The sequence below is a fragment of the Gadus chalcogrammus genome, chromosome 20 (genome assembly GCF_026213295.1).
Source record: "Gadus chalcogrammus isolate NIFS_2021 chromosome 20, NIFS_Gcha_1.0, whole genome shotgun sequence".
NCBI lineage: Eukaryota > Metazoa > Chordata > Actinopteri > Gadiformes > Gadidae > Gadus > Gadus chalcogrammus.
The window spans coordinates 7,946,834-7,965,838 of record NC_079431.1 but is presented as its reverse complement, the minus strand read 5'-3'; the positions used below and the strand labels follow the sequence as shown (position 1 = coordinate 7,965,838).

General features: G+C 45.0%; 1 protein-coding gene across 1 annotated transcript in view; it reads right to left on the bottom strand.

The window, feature by feature from the left end:
* The window catches only part of lrp1bb (low density lipoprotein receptor-related protein 1Bb), a 228,399-nt gene extending 209,808 nt beyond the window's left edge, over nucleotides 1-18,591 (bottom strand). The window contains exon 1 of the mRNA XM_056579905.1: nucleotides 18,384-18,591. Coding sequence (XP_056435880.1) covers nucleotides 18,384-18,468 — 85 coding nt within the window. The 5' untranslated portion in view covers nucleotides 18,469-18,591. The remainder of the gene's footprint in view (nucleotides 1-18,383) is intronic.
* Nucleotides 18,592-19,005: the final 414 nt, after the last annotated feature.

Sequence of the window (19,005 nt, the reverse complement as noted above, 5' to 3'; positions counted from 1 at the left end):
GCTGTGTGTTGCTCAGCACAAAGCACACTCTGGTGGAGCACAGCTATCTATCAAGAAAGTCATTTTGGTGGGAGATACTAAAAAATACACTCATAATATTACACACACACACACACACACACACACACACACACACACACACACACACACACACACACACACACACACACACACACACACACACACACACACACACACACACACGCAATATTACAGCATAGAGACTGTTTTGTCCTTATGCTGTACCATATTTTCTCTGGTTCATGAATTAATTTTTTTATATTATATAATTGTATGTTTTGTTTAATTGTATTTATTTTTTTATTTATGGACAGCCTCATGGCTCAGCCGGTTGAGTTTTTTTTTGCCATGGGGATAAGTATTTTTGGGAATAAGAAGGCTTTAGTTTTTTCTCCAACTGCCAAAATGATGAAGGATGCCCCCCAGGCAAAAACATGAACCTATCTGGGATGACGTGATAACAAAGTGAAAAGAAGAGCTTGAGACGTGCTGAAATTGGCTCATATGGTGTGGGTTGAACGCCCCCTCTTCCTCTCAAACTTGGGGGGGACCGCAAATGTTAAGCCGCTCCAACTGTTTAAACATAAAACAGAGACCAGACTAAGGGAATGACTCATCTTCAACCGTGCCTTGGCACCAACGGTGTTAGCCTTGTTAGCCCTTCATGAACAATAACAAGTTTAAGTGCAGTTCCGAAGCATTTTTACGAAGATTTCACATTGCGGTTCACACAAACCCTCGACTGGAGCCTTTCGCCTTTCGCCGACGGTTGACCCGCTCTTGAAAAGCAACAACAATGTCGCCCAAGCCGTAACTGTTGAAATATCAATCATGGATCTTTTCCTATTTTACACGTGTAAGTAACAATGTGCAAAAAAAAAACAACCAACTGACTTTATTTGGGAGGAGGCGGGCGAGGAGCGTGTGAAATAAAGAAGAGCTCTCGCGCACTCCAAAGTCGTCAGGTCAGAGAGACGCGGGAGTGGGTCTGAGGTTTTTTGTTATAATGAAGAGCATGTGTTCCACTGGGATGCATCGCCCCCAGCCAGTGGATCTCACAAGAAAAATTAAAATGAAGGCTTTGGAGTGGTAGAAGTGGCCCTCGGGTCCCCTTGGGTGGGGGAGTGGGGGGGGGGGGGGGGCTGGTGGTACGGTGTTCTTGGGTGAGGTAGGGGGTAAAGCTGGCAGGGGTAACGCACCTTTTACACACAAAGGTTGTTTCAAATTGGCTCCAGGCGCTTTCATGTGCCGGGGTCGGTGACTTGGAAAGATATATGTCTGCTGGCCCCCTCAGCAGGGGAAATCTGGAGGAGGATGGAGTCGACGCGCACACACCTGAACGCTGTCGTAACCTCGTTACGGGGCCGGGAACCTGCATGGAGCCCTGCCAGATATATGCAGATTAACCCTGCCTGCACAGAGAGCTCTCCTCCTCTTCCACCAAGCCGCATGATTCACAGCCTTCCCCGAGTGTTAATTGAAAACCCCAAAATGAAAAAATAAATGATAATGATAGACTTGTTTAGCTCACTACCGGCACTAGGAGAGTTAAACATTGCAATAACGCTGCAAAATATACATGTATTTGCACCGTTTGAAGACAAAATCAAAAAAGTAGAGGGGGAAAATAAATAATTAGTGTATATTAAAAGAAATCTGAAAAATCAAATACAGAAAATAGTTTGTCCAGGGATCGGTGAGCAAAAATTGTTGCACTCTCCATTGCTTTGAATTTGCATCCAAATGTAGGGGTCTGGTCAATTTTGAGATGGGTGAACGACCTGCTTCACTGGTCTTCCCAGTGGGAGCATACCGCCAGCTATGAATTCTGGGGGGAAAAAAACAACAACCGGAGCCTGCCTCGTGTCACTCTCTGAGCCACAGAGCCTGACCATCACTTTGGTCCTTTTGGAACTCTCTTGATATATTCAAGCTGCTTCCTACGTCTCCTCTCCTGACAATGGGATGGAAGAGATTCAACCTTTTATATTTGCGATCTCCGATTTCATATCTTTATCCATTTTTTACCTAGAAAAAAAATAATACAACCTCCAATTCGCCTTCCACCCAACATACACAATTAGCATTCCCCCCAAAAATGTAACTGCCATATCTAGGATACCAGATTGAGCCATCTAGTTAAAGTCCCCAGGATTTTCCTCATTGGGCTGAAATCCTAGCTTGACTTCTCGTCCGGTCAAAGTGTATGCAAATATCTGACAAGGTTTTCGACTGTTAATTTAATTTTTTCTTTGCATGGGGGGGGGGGGGGGGGGGGGCAGGGTGGGCTGAGATGAGACACAGTGTGCCGCACTGCCCTCAGGGACAGTGTAACTGGCGAAAAAAAGCTGGGGCGCCAGTTTGGGCCAAGCTGTCGGGGTAGACAGATGCTCAGCCGTGACCTCATAGGCCGTGCCAGGGAGCTCACTGGCACACGGCGAGAACAACCAGGAAGAACCGGGATGGGATTTGTGCTGGGGGGGGGGGGGGGGGGTCTGCTAGGCTTGGTGGATGGCCCAGAAACCTCCTTGCTAGGAGCTGTCTTAGCCTCGTCGTGGCTTCAGCCTCTTCCTCGTGGGAAGGGAATTGTTTTGTGGCAATATTCCCACGCTCCTTTCCTAAAACCAAGCGAGACTCAGAGCTTGGAGTCAGCGATGGTGGCTGGAGATTATCGAGGCCAAAGAGGGGGAAGAGAGAGAGAGAGAGAGAGAGAGAGAGAGAGAGAGAGAGAGAGAGAGAGAGAGAGAGAGAGAGAGAGAGAGAGAGAGAGAGAGGCACCAGGAGGAACGCCGTCTTGTCCAGATTCTGAAGATATGACATCCCATCCAGATGCATTTTCTCTAATTAATTTGCTCTCAAGGAGACTGAAGAGAGTACTTGAGGACATACTTGTCAAGAAGACACAATGTCAACATGAGGACACAAATTGATGCACTCCGTTTGTGAGGTGTAGAGCTTTCCATTTGCAAGTTCAAAACACCTTGTATACATAAAATGGCTTAGGTTGTTCTGACCTATGCTTTTAATATAAAATATAGTGGCCAATTAAGCTTAATGCCTGGACTGGCTTTTATTTCTGTTTACTGCCCCACAAGGTAAGTCTCTGTCGGCAGTCTTAAAGTGATTATTTAAGTGATGAGTTATAAAATCTGTCATCCATTCGCCACCCTTTGTTGTTTATGTGCTCCTCGCCTCCTTCCACTACATCCTCACGCTGGGAGATTATACAGCGGCGTGCATGCATCCTCCGATGTGATTTAATCAAAACAGAAAGGTGGTGTGAACTTTCTGCTGAACATACATTTTATTTCAGATGTTTAAATGTATGTGATTTGTTTTTGCCTGGTGTTGTTGCCCGGCTGTTGAAACTCTTCAGTTTAGTGCGGCAACCAAAGAACAAATATAGCCTTGGGATGGGGTGAGTGGGGGGGGGGTGGGGGGTGATTTGTTATAGGTGTATATTTGCTTATTGTCTTAACAAGTAAACAAGTGTGCGAGCGTTGTTATTTCTTATTAGCATTTTGCCTTGCCTTAAGTGTCAAGAATGACAGCTATTCTGTGGATGGATTGCATCTCATAATGGTACGCCTCTCTTTAAAGTGGCTATCTAGAAGATCTTCAAAGAATTTATTTTAGATAAATGTCAGTTAAAGCGGTCATCTCAGTTTAGTTCCCTTTGGCGCCACCTATGATGGATATAAACAGTACGCAGGCACACACACAAGTGAGTTGGAGAACGAGTCTGTGGCGGTGACTCCGGCAAACACTCTCTGGTTAACAAAGCACTGCTGGTTGATGGAAAACGTGCGCACTTAGTTTTGGTTCCACGTTGACGCAACACAAGGGGGTTTACGGACCCTTTACGTCCTTGCGCGACCTCCTTCGTCCACCGCAAGGGCTTGACGCGCGACTCCCAAAAATGGTAACCTTTGGTCGAGGCGAGGCAGCAGCAACGGCTGTGATTGGTCCGCTGACTAAAACCCGAAGCAGAACCAAAACAGGTTCACGAATGCGTCGAAGCGTCTGCGTGGTCATTGCGTTGCGTCGACGTGGAACCATAACTGAGCCTTAACTGTGCGGCTTGTGAATGTAGGGCGGAAACATCACCACAAACTAACATTCATAAAACTGCAAATCCAAGTTGTTCAGTGTGCCATAGACTCAATCACCATCGTGTTGTCTAATTCAGCAAAAGATTGTCAAGGAACTGACATTTACCTCCTAAAGCCTTCGGAGATCTTCGACAATACCACTTCAAGGCACTATCTAATGCTGAATGAGCTGACACAATGATGATTGTTGGGCTTTGTTTGTTCAGCACAGGGTCTATGAAGAAAGTCCTTGGATTTGCGGTATATGAATGTTACAAACAGGATGTCGGTGGCCTCATTCCATGCCATGCATTCAAATCACAAGCAGCTCAGATTTTCCGCAAGAAATGGCAATGACAGAAGGTAAGCGTAGAAGAACTTAATATACCGAAACTAAAATAAATGATTTGTCCCTGGAATCATCGTCAGTCGTCACGATTACCATACCCACCATTCTGGGTTCACAATTATAAGGCAGCAGCTTCCGGAGACAGATTTAGCCTGCTCACACAACTACTATCAATAAACATGGTGACAGTTATTTGAAAGATATATCTTTTTTAAATGCTTTAATATTGCTCCTCGACAGAATAACTCCAAAGACGAGAATAGGCGGCTAAACAAAGTTGACCTCCACTCGTCACCTTGTCAGCCAACCATGTAATACTTTGATTGACTGCAGACAGCAGGAGGGAGGAAAAAAAACCGACAGCCCCTCTAAGCACACACACAAACCGCAACAAAACAACGCAAAACATACCTCTGCGGGGGTCTCTTGTCGACATGCCTCTTATTTCTTTTTGAATTCTTCTTCTTCGCTATGCAGATCGGCCTCTAATTTGCAAGTCACACCATATATGCTTATCAAATTGTAAAGTCTTTGGTGACTGCCATTTAATGAGGGTGTTGTCAAGGATATAGGAGTCTAGAGTATTTTTAAAGGTTTAAACTGCTTATAAAATAGCACAGGCCCTCCTCCATTCAAACTGCAAAGTGCCGTGGTAGCAGTTTGCAGGTCTCGCCCCCCTTGAATTAAGAGGATGCCAAAAGTGGATGGGGAAAAAAAGAAGAGGCATAATGACTGTAAAATAAATAATTAAATAAATATCTGAGACAGAGTCAAGAGCAAGAAACCTTTTTTTTGGAGGGATGGAAGCAAACAGATACACAACGTGTACGGACCAAGGAGCCAATCTCATTCTGAAATTCAGTTAGTGCTCCAGATTTGTTTGCCAGGTGGACCATGAGTATTTTTTACCCACTGCCTCATTCATTTTAAAGTCCAATCTGTTTGTTTCAGCTCTCTGAGCCGAGCGAGCCGTGGGTATCCACCATCGCCTAAAGGCTATAAATAGTAGATGGAATCCACACATTAATTAAGTGTTTGAATGACGCCATCCTAAGTGATAGAGCTGAATCTTGTTTCTTCCACATATATACTTTTTCAACACTGAATAAAGTAATATCGCATTTAAAGACGGTTTGTATAACGAAGAGCCAGAGTGGTAAGGTGATTTAACCCCCCCCCCTCCCCCCCCCTCGATATAAAGATTGTTTAAAGCTATTGACTACACAAGTAAGCTAGCGATTCTGATGAATACTTTTGAAAGCGCCCTCTCTAGAAATGTCTGTTAGAATGTCTATTCTGGGCTAGAAACCTGGCGGGACAACATGGCTGTCTCCGTGGAAGAGGTAGCTCCCAATGCAGATATAAAGGGCTCTCGTAAGGTAACAAAAACACAACCATTCCTTTTTTCATGGGATTATACACTAATTAAAAGAACCTTATGAATATTATAATCCATTTCTGCCAGATCTGTTCCACCGGATGCTACTTAATTCTACAAACGGCACCTTTTCAATTGCATGTTGATCAAAGTAAATATACTGAACAGAATTGAACGCAATCATATGGTCATTGATCTTTGGGTTACATAACAAATTATAAAGTTTGATTTTTTGTACGATAAATGCAAATTGGCAACCACCATTTGGGCAACAATTTTAGCAACAACATAAAGGGTTTAAATCGAAGAGAGGAGAGAAATGACAAAAAAGAGAAACTGATGATTACGAGTCTAGAGCCGGCAGACACTTAGAGCAATAGAAGGCCATCAAGATCACGCACACACATGGCTTCAAGCACCGTTTACAACGACAGGCCATATGGAGTGTCCAATTAGCGTAACCCTCCAATTACCAGGAGCTCCCGGCAGGAAACGGCACAGAACAAGGTGAGAACAAGAGAGCAAACCCCTCACGGACCAGACGGGAGATGGGAAGAAAAGATTACCAGGTCTGAGGTGAGGGGCAGAAATCATATAGGTTCATGATAGACATCAAGTCTGTGTCCCATATCTTTATCGCAGACATGTTTTCCTCGCCGACACCAGGCGCCTCATATGTAATTCATCAGCTAGATGAAAAGAAGAAGAGGGGGGGGAAAAAGCGTGGAAAAAAATTTAATTGTCAAACCTCTGTTTGCACATCAACGCAGACCATTTTCAAACAGCCACTTCGGAAAACGCAAACAAGAAAATTGCTCTTGTGACTGTGGAGACAACACGCGCCTTTCCGAGCGGCGTCTCGCAGGTCTGTTGTTGTGCCCAATGCTGTGTAATTGCACATCAACATAAACGTCACTCCGACACAAGGGGAGGGGGGGGGGGGGGGGGGGGGGGAAGGAAAGTTCCATCGTTTGGCAACAATTAATCAACAAAACGACAATCATTTCTATCGCTCTTGTCTTTTCAAATAAAGGTCACAGAACATAGCTCCTCCATTTTAAGAGAGAGTCCGCTCCCTGTCAGTTCCGGAGTGTTCTATCGGTTCAGGTGCCTCACCTCCATTACTCTGTTGAAATTCTCTCTTGTTTCCATTTTTTTTCCCCTTCTGAACACAGGATATTAATCGTCATAAAAGCCGGCACCACAAGTGAAAGGAAAGTGGGAGGGTTGGGTTTGGGGGGGGAGGGGGCTGAAGAAAAAAAGGGGTATGAGAACTGCTTAGGCAAGATAGCGGTGAGGCGGACAGACGTGTAGCAAGTCAGCAAACAAAACAATGGAGGCCAGGGAGAAGCAGCCGCTGTGGCACCACTATTCCAGACACTACAGTCAATCCATTAACCTCACTCTTGTCGGAGCCAAGCAACTCCCCCACACACACGCACACACACACCTACCACCACACTCACAATCCACTTTCCCCCCTTTCGCTGGCCAGCAGGAGCCGGCTTACATTAAAAAGACACCCTTGCACGCATGAGTGGGAATGTATCAACGGGGCCAAGCGAGGCGAGAAATTACTAATTCACCAGATTCTTCTTTTCGCACACAAATCAATAGGACAAGACTAATGGTGGACATATGTGAACGTACACACATACACACACACACACACACACACACACACACACACACACACACACACACACACACACTCCGAGCATCAATGGCTTATTTTATATAACATACTTAAGGGATCTCGAGTGTTTTCAAGTCCTTCAACCAGCTTTGATGTCATGTGTTTGAGGAAGGTTGTGAGGTGCTAATGCACTCCATAATATAAACGGCATTCACATGTAATCCTCCGCTATTGATCAGACCCTTTATAGCCCAAGATTCAATTTACCGCTGATGATCACCAAACACGGAGGTGATAAAACTATGGATAACAACACCCAGCGGTGAGGCCATACACAGGCCAATAACTTTTTAATAACAGCAATAGAAAAAGCGGTAATATCTCATGTCCTTATGAATAAAGATTTCGAACATGATACACCTGATTTGTTTGTGCTTTTAACCAAAACACACATTATTGGATTTCCTGCCCTGTCCTAACACACATAATAACTCAACAGTTAGATATTATTCAGATACACATTGAATTTTAAATCTTTGCAGTAAAACTGCTAAATCTTGTCGCATCAATTACCTTAAAAAAAGAAACGCTCCCATAGCAGAACTTGAAAAGACAAAACAAGCGACGGGTAGGAGTGGTGTTCAGCATTTAAGCGCTGGTAAGACATTCATCTGTGTTGTCTGTCAGCCAGGACTACAGAGTTTGGCTTTTGACAGCTCTTCCGGCTTGGCGAGGGGGCCGTTTCAGGAGTACGCATCTCTTATCAGTCACAGGGACGGGGGGGGGGGGGGGGGGAAAGATACCCGTGACAGCCGCCATGTTTGGGGTCCAAGTGCTTAATCTCGGGTCCCTTCTACCGAGCGAGACGTATTACCAAAGCGGGGCGAGGCGCGAGTGATCGTTCGCATTCCGAAACCCTGCGTTCCACCTGCAGCCGTGGAGTGTGTAGGAGGAGGTGGGAGAGACACAGGCGGAGGCAGAGGCAGAGGCAGAGGCAGAAGATTAAAAGGAGGAAGAGGAGGAAGAGGAGGAAGAGGACACAGAACAATAGGAAGAGGAAGAGGGAGAGGAGGAGGAGGAAGAATAAGAGGGGGGAAAAAAATGCCAAAGCACTGAGAACGCTGCGAGGAGAGTGGAGCTGTCGCTCTAATAGTATCAAAGGCCTCAAACAAACAAACAAACAAACAAACATGGGTGAACTGTGATTGATGGCAGCACAGTTAATAGGACTCCATACCCCACACAGCGGGTGGAGGGGTGGGTGGTCTCGGTGGGTATGTGGATCAATAGGCTCTCAGAAACATGTTAGGGAATCACACGGATTCCGACTCCAGTGACAGCTCGCCGCCAATCTAATTTTAACACAAGGTAACACAGAGGCAGTGTTTCTACTGGGTTCATTTAGGGCCGTGTCGGTCCTAAACAAACACACAGAGACCAAGAAGAGAGTGCTGGGGTTGGCTGCAGGTGTTTGTGTGTGAGGAGGGGTATGTGTGTGAGAAGGTATGAGTGGTTGGGTGGGTTAGGGAAGGTTGAAAAGACTGGGATGGTGGTGTTGTGATGGTTTCAAAGTGCTGTGCCGTGAAAGTACTATGAATAATTCATGTTTGGTGACAGAGATATTTTAGGCTTGGAAAAAACAAAGGAGAGAAAGAATTCCTCTGGACTCTTCCTGGCTATGGACAATATAGGAATGGCTTTTTCTACCCTTATTGCAAGGGGGATTTAAACATACGGCCCAAATATTCGGAGAAACTGTCTGCAGGTTTGATAAGGCAATCATTGCTTTGCACAGGGGAAAGGAAACGAAGAAACGTCATTTTCTGTCCCATCCACGACCTCAGGAATGACGCCAGCCCTGCCAGGAAATGCGGCCACAACATGGACATAACACCCCTAATCAGTCCACATTTGCGGTTCGGTCTGTGTTATGCGAGAGCGTGAGTGCCTGTGTGGGCAAGAGACTTCCGGTCCCAATCGTATCATGTTCTGCAAACACATGTAGGTTAATTAGTTGTTTCTAATGCAGACATTCAACAACTAATTAATTTGTTATTATCTCAATATACAATTAAAATGTTTTCTATGGAGACCATTCTCCAGGGTTTGATCTGAAATAGCATGCAGGCACTTTATAAAGAAACCTTCAATATGGTGGACGCAATGAGAGACAATATATGCCATCCACAGCTAGGAATGGGCACAACGACCATTTGTCCCTCTTAAAACCGTCAATACAGAGAAACAATTTAGGTGACAAACATACACACACTTTCTACACTTTCTACCTTTTCTTTTCAAATGGCAACTGGAAAAGGTGAGTGTGGACCATGCTTTGGCTGTGTTCTTAAAATAACTACCTTAAAAACCAGCTGAGAACATACATTACTCACGCTAAGCAAATAGCTACATTACATGAGCAGCTAACTACATCAGACAAGCAGTTGGCAGAGAGCTAAACATATATATTTTTATTCCTGTCCCGATCTTCTTGTATCAGAACATGACTCATTACACATATCTTACCACCTCATGTGGCAAGGGAAGAGGTTGTAGCAGTCTGGGTGAGTGGGTGGCCTGGCACCCTGAGGCGGCAGGCTTTCTCATATGCTGAAGCGCTAATTGAACCTAGTAATAATTATAAATGTCTGTATTTTGCTGCAATTTTCTTTTGGGACCGATGCATAATTTTTGTCTCTGTTTTGCATAATGCTGCACATTTATGTTTGATTCATGTATGTATGTGAATATTTTGTTTATTTCCTCGAGCTACTACAAATTCCCAGCCTAATTCCTATGTAGAGCAAAGGCTCTCCTCTGCATTTTAACTACTCCTGCATATCGATCATTTGGTTAATGGCCGCAATATATTCCTAGTCTTTAAGGGAAATGGCTCGTGAGTACAACTTAAAAAACAAATCAGGGCGATTTTTTTTTTAAACTTTTTTAACTTTATGTGTGCAAAGCGCTAATAGCATATGGGTTTGGTCATAAAGTGACCAAACCCATAAAACCCAAATGATGGACTAAAAAGGAGCTATGCATTAAAATGAATCACTCATACTACTCAATATGTCTCTGTCGGTCTAGACCGGGTTATCTTCGCTCATCGGGAGGCGAGAGTGTGGCATCTCCCACTGGCCTCAGACTTGTGGACTGAATGAGATGCGTTGGGGGAGGAGAGAGATGCAGGGGAGAGAGTTGGTGGGGATGCTGGATGAATCCTTCCCCTGTTCTGGCTTTCTGGGCCCGCATTGCCTGTTAGGTCCTCGCGCCCTTGGTCTGTGCCAGGTGGCAGCTGGGACATCTCTCTCTCTCTCTCTCTCTCTCTCTCTCTCTCTCTCTCTCTCTCTCTCTCTCTCTCTCTCTCTCTCTCTCCTCTCTTCTCTCTCTCTCCTCTCTCTCTCTATCTCCTCTCTCTCTCTCTCTCTCTCTCTCTCTATCTCCTCTCTCTCTCTCTCTCTCTCTCTCTCTCTCTATCTCCTCTCTCTCTCTCTCTCTCTCTCTCTCTCTCTCTCTCTCTCTCTCTCTCTCTCTCTCTCTCTCTCTCTCTCTCCTCTCTCTCTCTCTCTCTCTCTCTCTCTCTCTCTCTCTCTCTCTCTCTCTCTCTCTCTCTCTCTCTCTCTCTCTCTCTCTCCCTTCACCCTAGCTTCAGCAGGCAACAGTTTGGCCCTCAGTTGCAGCCCTCAAACCCCCACCACCACCACCACCACCATCACACTCAGGAGTCGCCCCCTGACCCGCAGACTGTACCCATGCGGCGGCGGCGGCGGCGGCTGTGACAGGTAGCTCTGTTCCTCGGCCATTACCAGTTATCCATTTGTTTTGATCCAGCAGATATATGGTATACTGAACGCATCCATCTTTTGCACAGAAGCACAGCCAAGATGGCACAGCACAGTGGGGCACCTTCCATTGATTAGTATGGCAGCGTTTCCCGGCCGAATGCAAAAGCTGATGGAGAGCTCTTTAGAGGTTGAGCTAGACGGCTCCGGCGGAGCTGGGGAGTTACGGATTGGGTTTATCTGTATATTTTTTATTATTTTGGGGGACCTCCAAGGTCATTATAACATCCCTCCTTAAAGCTTTGCCTATGCACAGAACAACATTTTGTACAAAACGAGTCCATAGTTAGACTTCCACGCAGTTTATCATGAATGACTTAATTACGTATGAAACGACAGTGTTGTTACACTGCATCATTGAATGTCATCTCCAGGTACATTTTGCTTACAAATCAATGATATTTGCATATAACAAGCCTCCACCCAATTAAAGGTTTCGAGAGAAAGTAACACTCAAAATTACTTTTTTAGCACATTTCTCTTGTCATATTCCGCATGTAACTATTCAACCCAGCATGAAATAACATAACAGAATTCAGTCTTGCACCCATTCAACATTTAAATCAAATCAACTTCAATGAAGCCCATGTGAGCCCGGCATTAAAAGGAATCATAACACAGTGGAGATCTGCTCTGGTAAAGAGTAAACCATAGGCAGGGGGTACTGCCACCATCCAATTCTAAACGGTCTAGGCTCCCATCCCTTTGTCGTTATGTCCAGCACTAATTTCCTCTTTCACTTGGAAATCACGGAATGCCATTTCACGCTGTTCCTCTTCTTAGATTGCCAATCATCCATATAATAACAAATAAAATGTATTTTCCAAACGGCGGGTCCACTTTGTATGCGACAAGGGTGGTCAGTGCTTGCTAGTCGGTTGAGACAAATTAAAACATTTGTTTGACGGAGCTGTTCAGACGGGAGATACATTTTCAGCAGAGCGGAGAAAAAGGCTTTCTCAGAAAAGCAATTAAGGTTGCCTACCCTCTTTTAGTCTAAATGGTTATCCAAAATCTGACCAGAATGCATGAGCTCAAAGGTCAGCCAATCAAATGCGTAGTTTAGGCTATCAGAACAATAAGCTGATGCAAAAAAATTGGTAAATTACAGGCTTATGTATATTTGAATGATTCAAATGTGCCTTAAGTGTTTGGCTTTTGAAGCCGCTAATGACTTTCGTGGGATTTAGGTGAAAGGAAAATTGTACTAGTGCTTACTGATAAAAGGTATCAACCTGATACCGCACAAGACTGATCCGCAATAGAGGCTATATTTACAAGCGCCATGCTGGTGCTGGTGTTGCTGTGAAGTTCAACAATGTTTCATAAACTCTATTGATCATAAACTATATAGTCAACTATGAAACCATATTAATATGGCTGTTTTCTAGAGATTCATTCTTTCTTATCATTAAAAAATTATGCATTATTTCATAATATTAACCCAATGTTATTTACTTATCAACAAACACACAGAGCTTTTCATTATTTAACTTAAATTACACGTAAATCACATATAAACTCAATGAACTCAACTTATTTTTTCCCTAGGAAGGTTCCCAACTGAATGAAACAACCCAGAAGCATCCAAGTGGCAGATATAATGTAGCTGTTGGAGTTCTCTAGAAAGGTCCTTCAATGCTTCCTTGCTTATCTCCTTAAGCATAGGGTACACTTCACCATCCTTTACGAAAGGAAATAACATAATGCCGTGCAACAATTCCTTGCGGAAGCAACATTTAAAGTGTCACACCATTGGGCAGTTAACTAAATGAAAATGATCAACATGATCGACAATTGTGAACAGAAGGGTTTGTGTGAGTAAATATTCTCAAGCCTTTTAATTTAAATTCCAATTTTAATTTGGTAATGAAGTGATATCTTTTTGTTTTTTATAAATCAAATTTTTGGTTATCCATGTTCACACAGCCTAAACTAAACAAATAGGTAAGGTCGCACAGAACAAGGCAATAAGCTGTGCATTTTGCATCAATATTTTTTATATATTCCAGCATGCAGAATTACTTTCTTAGAGCTGTTAAATTCTTTATTATGGAAACATAAATTCGATTAAATGTTTTCTGATTTTCAAATATTTATTGGGATTGTAATTTTGATCAGTCACTAACCCTACTTGCCAAAGCTTCAAGCAGATGCTAGTATCCTCGTTTTATTGCCGGATGAGTTAATTGTGTATAGCTCTTTTAATCTAACGACACTACAATGTAAATACAGGTATTAAAGCTAATATAATTTTTTTGGTCGTTTTATGAACAGCTTTTTATTTTTTTGTATGTTGACACTTTTTTGCTCATATCATGCAGCCCTAATTGGAACTTCTTCAAAATGTTCTGAGGTGGCCTCTCTCTCTCTCTCTCTCTCTCTCTCTCTCTCTCTCTCTCCCTCTCCCTCTCTCTCTCTCTCCCCCTCTCTCTCTCTCCCTCTCTCTCTCCCCCTCTCTCTCTCTTTCTGGTTTTGTTCCAGCCCATTGTCTCTGCCTCTCTCTCTGGTTTCTGTCCAGCCCTTTGTCTCTGCCTCTCTCTTTCTGTATATGGCCAATTCCCGATAACACTATCCCTATGGCAACCTACCCCTCTAACATAGCACGCCCTGCATCCTCTGCACCATGGCGGCTATTGGGAATGCTTACTGAGTTGTTTGGACTTTGGGAGGGGACAGGGGTCAATCGCACCACTGGTCATGGGTTAAACAAAAAAAGAGCAGCCCGTCTTGGCATTTTCAGAAGGGCATCCGATGGACTCGAAACAAACGTCCCTCCGCTTCTGTAGTAGGGCGTGTGTGTCAATGTGTGCCTGTGTGCTGAGCATACACTGTTATGCAGGGGGCAGATCCTACGGGTGCTGCCTCCATCCAGCTGGCCGTTCACCCCTCTCAATTTGACGAGCAGCCCGATAGCCACAGACCCACTAACACAACTCACACCATCCAGCCCCTTACCACCCACCCTGCTGGGACACCTCTTCAAAGCTCTCTCTCTCTCTCTCTCTCTCTCCCTCTCCCTCTCTTTCTCTCTCTCTCTCTCCCTCTCCCTCTCCCTCTCCCTCCCTCGGACACAGTTCGTACTCCAAGAACTCCAGCAACTGGCTGACTTTGTCCTTCACAATCTGAAGTCCACCTGGCGGACAGTGAAAACAGGAACCACTTCAAACCCTTATTTCCATGAGAGTCACGGCTCTGCCTTTCCACATCTATGACATTCAAATATCGCACACCGCCCAGCGCTACAAGCGGGCTAATCCTTCCACTCTTGCTCCTATGGGCTCCGCTCATTCGGCAGCATGTTATGGCATTTTGCATTTTAAATCATCAATAATGTATGCATGCTTATTTCTCCGGCAGCCATCTGAGGATCAGGCTGAGCCGAGCACTTTGATTCAACTCCGACGAGATTGTGTCGCTTCTGAAGCAAGACTCATTGATTTATTAATCACATCTTCAATTCTATAACATTTTCCCGGGGAGGGGCTTATGTCCTACACAACCACAACGCCCAGATAATTAAGTCAAATGGGAAAATCAACACCCACCAAATCATGTGGGTTTGAACACCTTAGCTCCTCCCTCTGCCAGGAATCGATGCCTCAGAGTCAATTTGTGGCGAATGGCTTACGAAATCCCAGCCAATCTATGGCTGATTCAATTGTGGCCCGCTAAGACAAGGAGCGGGGAGATACTGAAGTTGACACAATCAAAATCCAATGGTTACTGCGGTCAATAATTGTGTTCTGTTGAGGCAGAGGCATGAGGCCTCGCGACAACATCCTGTGATGCAATGACACACCTGGGAGCGCCATCAAACTCCACGCCGGAGGCTGCGCCCCCACCTCTGCCCTTCAATACATGTAAGTGCTCGCTGATTGTAGCACTTCAACCACGGAGGCTCTGGTGGTTACCTTATTCCAGCTGTTGTTCACAAACATTTCTGTGGGACTCATGAACTTGAGTGGAAATCTCGGCCTAAAATCGTTCCGTTAAGGACTACTGATGGTCCAAAGAAGAAAATCGGAGTTATCAACCCAAAGAAAGAAAACACAAAAGCGGTGCACTGGGAGCACGGTTAGTCATTTTGTGAGTGCTTGATAGTGTAGTGAGGCTTTGTGTGGATATTGAAAAATGAAAGTCGGGCTTTATGTAAACGTGGCCTCTGGATTTCACGGCTGTCCAAAATACTAGCAACATCTGCTCTGAGTCAAAAGTATTCTGGCTGCCTTGAAAACTAATTTGCTTTCACCACGCACAAAACTACTAAAATAAGAAGAAGAAGAAGAAGAAGAAGAAGAAGAAGAAGAAGAAGAAGAAGAAGAAGAAGAAAATCCGGAGGTTCACGATGCCAAGGAAAACAATCTCCACCAACCCAAACACCCCACCTCCTATACGGGCACCGCCAGTGCCCTGCGGGACCTCAGATGTCGGCTGCCCAGCCACCCGGCGAGTACTTCCTGATATGACTCTGTGCTTCCTCTGGGCTTCAAGGGGATGTTTAAAGAAAAACTAAGCCTAAACCTGGACCCGTTTGTGGTTTCTCCAAAAACAAAATAAAGATCCAGCCATCAGGGGTCTGGAGGGTACCACCGGTTGGCCCTCTGGGGGATCACGTGTTGCTGAGGCGGACACATTGGCTGCCCTGCAGGACAGGATGTGGACAGAAGTGCGGGGCTGAGCCGCGTCCGTGTGCTCGTGAGCTCATTTGAAGTTAATGTCCTCCAGGCGGAGATTTAAGACAGCTATGAAAACAAGACTCAGTCCCGCCATAGAAGGTCAACAGTAAGTTACAACCTAGCAGTTTCCCTGGAAAGTCTCCTGACCCTGCTCTTCACGTTACGTAACCTTAACACAGTGTGAAATACGATTGAGAGCCTGGAGGTCCATTCAGGCGAGTCTTCGTTGTCTTTGATGATTTTCTTTTTTTCTGATTGGACCAGGGGATTCTGAGGACACTGTTTTGCATAATCCTCCTTAAATTCTGATTTATCATGTACGAACGCAACTCGCTAACTGATTTCCCCCTTTTTCAAGCAATACAACAGAGTAATACAGCTACCTTGGTAATATAAATTGGACCGAACACTTATTAGTTCAGTAGAGCTGTAGAGTAGTGCTAATGCATAACCGAGGATATGATGCTAAGAGTTTATTATTGGATACAAATGTATGTTGACTGAATCAGCAGATTAGCTCTAAAGCTTTTACTGTATTGGTCAACAAATAGGACAAGGTCACTCACTTATCTCTTTGATCTTCATTTGCATTTCTATCTCCCATTCCTATCGGATTCTCTGCTGAACCTTCCAACGCATGTGCTCACCCCTAACACACACATGCACAAACGCATGCACACACACACAGATGCACACAGATACACACCGATTGATAGGATCTGACTTAATTAGCTCCTAAAGGAAGCTGTCTCTACATTAGTGAAAGGGTGACACCTTCCAGCAGCCTCCGTTGCTGTGGCCCTTTATAAACAGGGTGTATATTTCAGACAACCTTGAGCAGCATGTGCTGGCCGATGCTTATCAGGAGCTGCGGTCACAACCAAAGATCGAGGACGTTTTGATTAGAAACTACAACAAAAAATATATATATAGTAGGCATATCAGAGAACTACATTGAAAACATACCGAGCTCCCTGTCAGCTGTCAGTAAGAGTAGCAGTGCAGCAACACAAGGGCAAGAGAGTGACACACTGCCCAGTGTGCCCCAACGAGCAGTTAATAGAGGTGAGAACGCCCAGCAAAAGTTACTTCCAGCACTGCAAGCTCACTTTCTACAGGGTCTGAGATGGCAGTTAGTGGTTTATTATAAACCTCACTCTTAATCTACTTCATAAACCACAGAAACTAATTAATTTGTGATCAATTGGCCACATCCAGTTTACTGCAGACAACTTTGGATTGCTGTCATAACAATGTTTTGGAAAGACACTGCTGTGAGCATTTGCATCTGCCTACAGTATTACAAATAATGTCGAGAACGGCACCTGGAAGGGGTACAGATATTACAGTGTGTGTGTGTGTGTGTGTGTGTGTGTGTGTGTGTGTGTGTGTGTGTGTGTGTGTGTGTGTGTGTGTGTGTGTGTGTGTGTGTGTGTGTGTGTGTGTGTGTGTGCTCAAGCTCAGCGAGATTCAACTCGCTGAGCTTGTAATTATTAAATGCAAATTACAAAAAAAAAAAATTGCTACCATTTAACGCATACAGTGGGACAAGCGTTTTGTTTTTTTATCAATATTCATTCATCTCAAACAATCGCCACACACTCGCAGAGTATACTGACGACATGCAATCATTTTTATATTCGTTAACGGTCGATACGTTGCGTAATGGGCTCCTGTGTTTCCCGCTATTAACACCGAGCCCACACCGCACGCGCTCTGCGTTTCACCCCCATGCCAAACTAGCCGACATAGCATACATGTAGAGCAGACTTAAAATACATTGAGGGCAGACTTTATACAGGTAGACTCCTCGATTTCACTGATGCCGGGAGTTCACCTGCTGCATACCGGTTGGTAGCCTTACTGATGCTATGGTTCATGCTCCGCACACACACACACACACACACACACACACACACACACACACACACACACACACACACACACACACACACACACACATACTCCGTAGTTCCTGGAAATGTAAAGCCGTTTACCCACAGCCAAATGTTTAACAAGTGCAAGGTGCCACCACGACTCCCGTGGCTTTTATTCAATGTATGGGCCTGAACAAGTCAATGGGGTTGTTTCAGAGAGATTTGCCACGGAACGTGCACAGACCACCGATGTTCCGGAACGGCTTAAGTCCCCAAAAAATTGCATATGGGCTTGCCCTCCGTTATGTACTCGTTACAACCAGGACTACTTCTACAGAAAGCATTATCTGACCGAAATTGATGGAGTAATTCTTAAATGACCAGTTTCATCCTATAATTCAAGGAAATCACACCAATAGGAGCAGGTAAGGAAGTAGTAATTGAAGCCCGTGCACCACCAGAGTGCCAAGTTTGAGCAGACTGCGCATCCGCTCATTTCGTCCTTACCTTCCGCCGAGTCCGAGGCGACCAGGGGCTCGATGTGTGAAAATAATCCCGATATGGTGAGTAAGGCGATAACGAATTGGGACATCGTTGCGGAGAGCGGGCTCGAGCCACGGCACTTCTCTCTCCCGCCAGTCCGACCGAGTCTCCCCCCTCCTCGGTGTCGTCGAGAGCCGTTATTCAGTAAAAAAAAAATCAACTGGAAAGCGGTTTGCAGAGCGGACCAACACACCCCGACCAGTCCGCACATCCACGCCGCTGTGGAGCTCTTTAGGTGTGCGGTGTGAGTGAGGTACGCGTGTGTGTGTGTGGGGGGGGGGGGGGGGGGGAGAGAGAGGGGGGGGAGGGAGGGGGAGAGAGAGAGAGAGAGAGAGAGAGAGAGAGAGAGAGAGAGAGAGAGATACAGAGAGAGAGACCAATTGAGAGAGAGGAAGAAGGAGAAAGAGAGAGACAGAGGGATGAGAGGGGGCAGATGATGGAACGCGGGTTGGGAGCGGGGAGTGCGCCTTTCTTGTCTTTTTTTCTCTCCTCCAATGATAAATGGCATCAAGGTGGAGCAGGGTGGGATGAATAGGCTACGGCGATCAGTTTTAAGAATCTTTTCTGACGTTTTACTGTGAGCGTG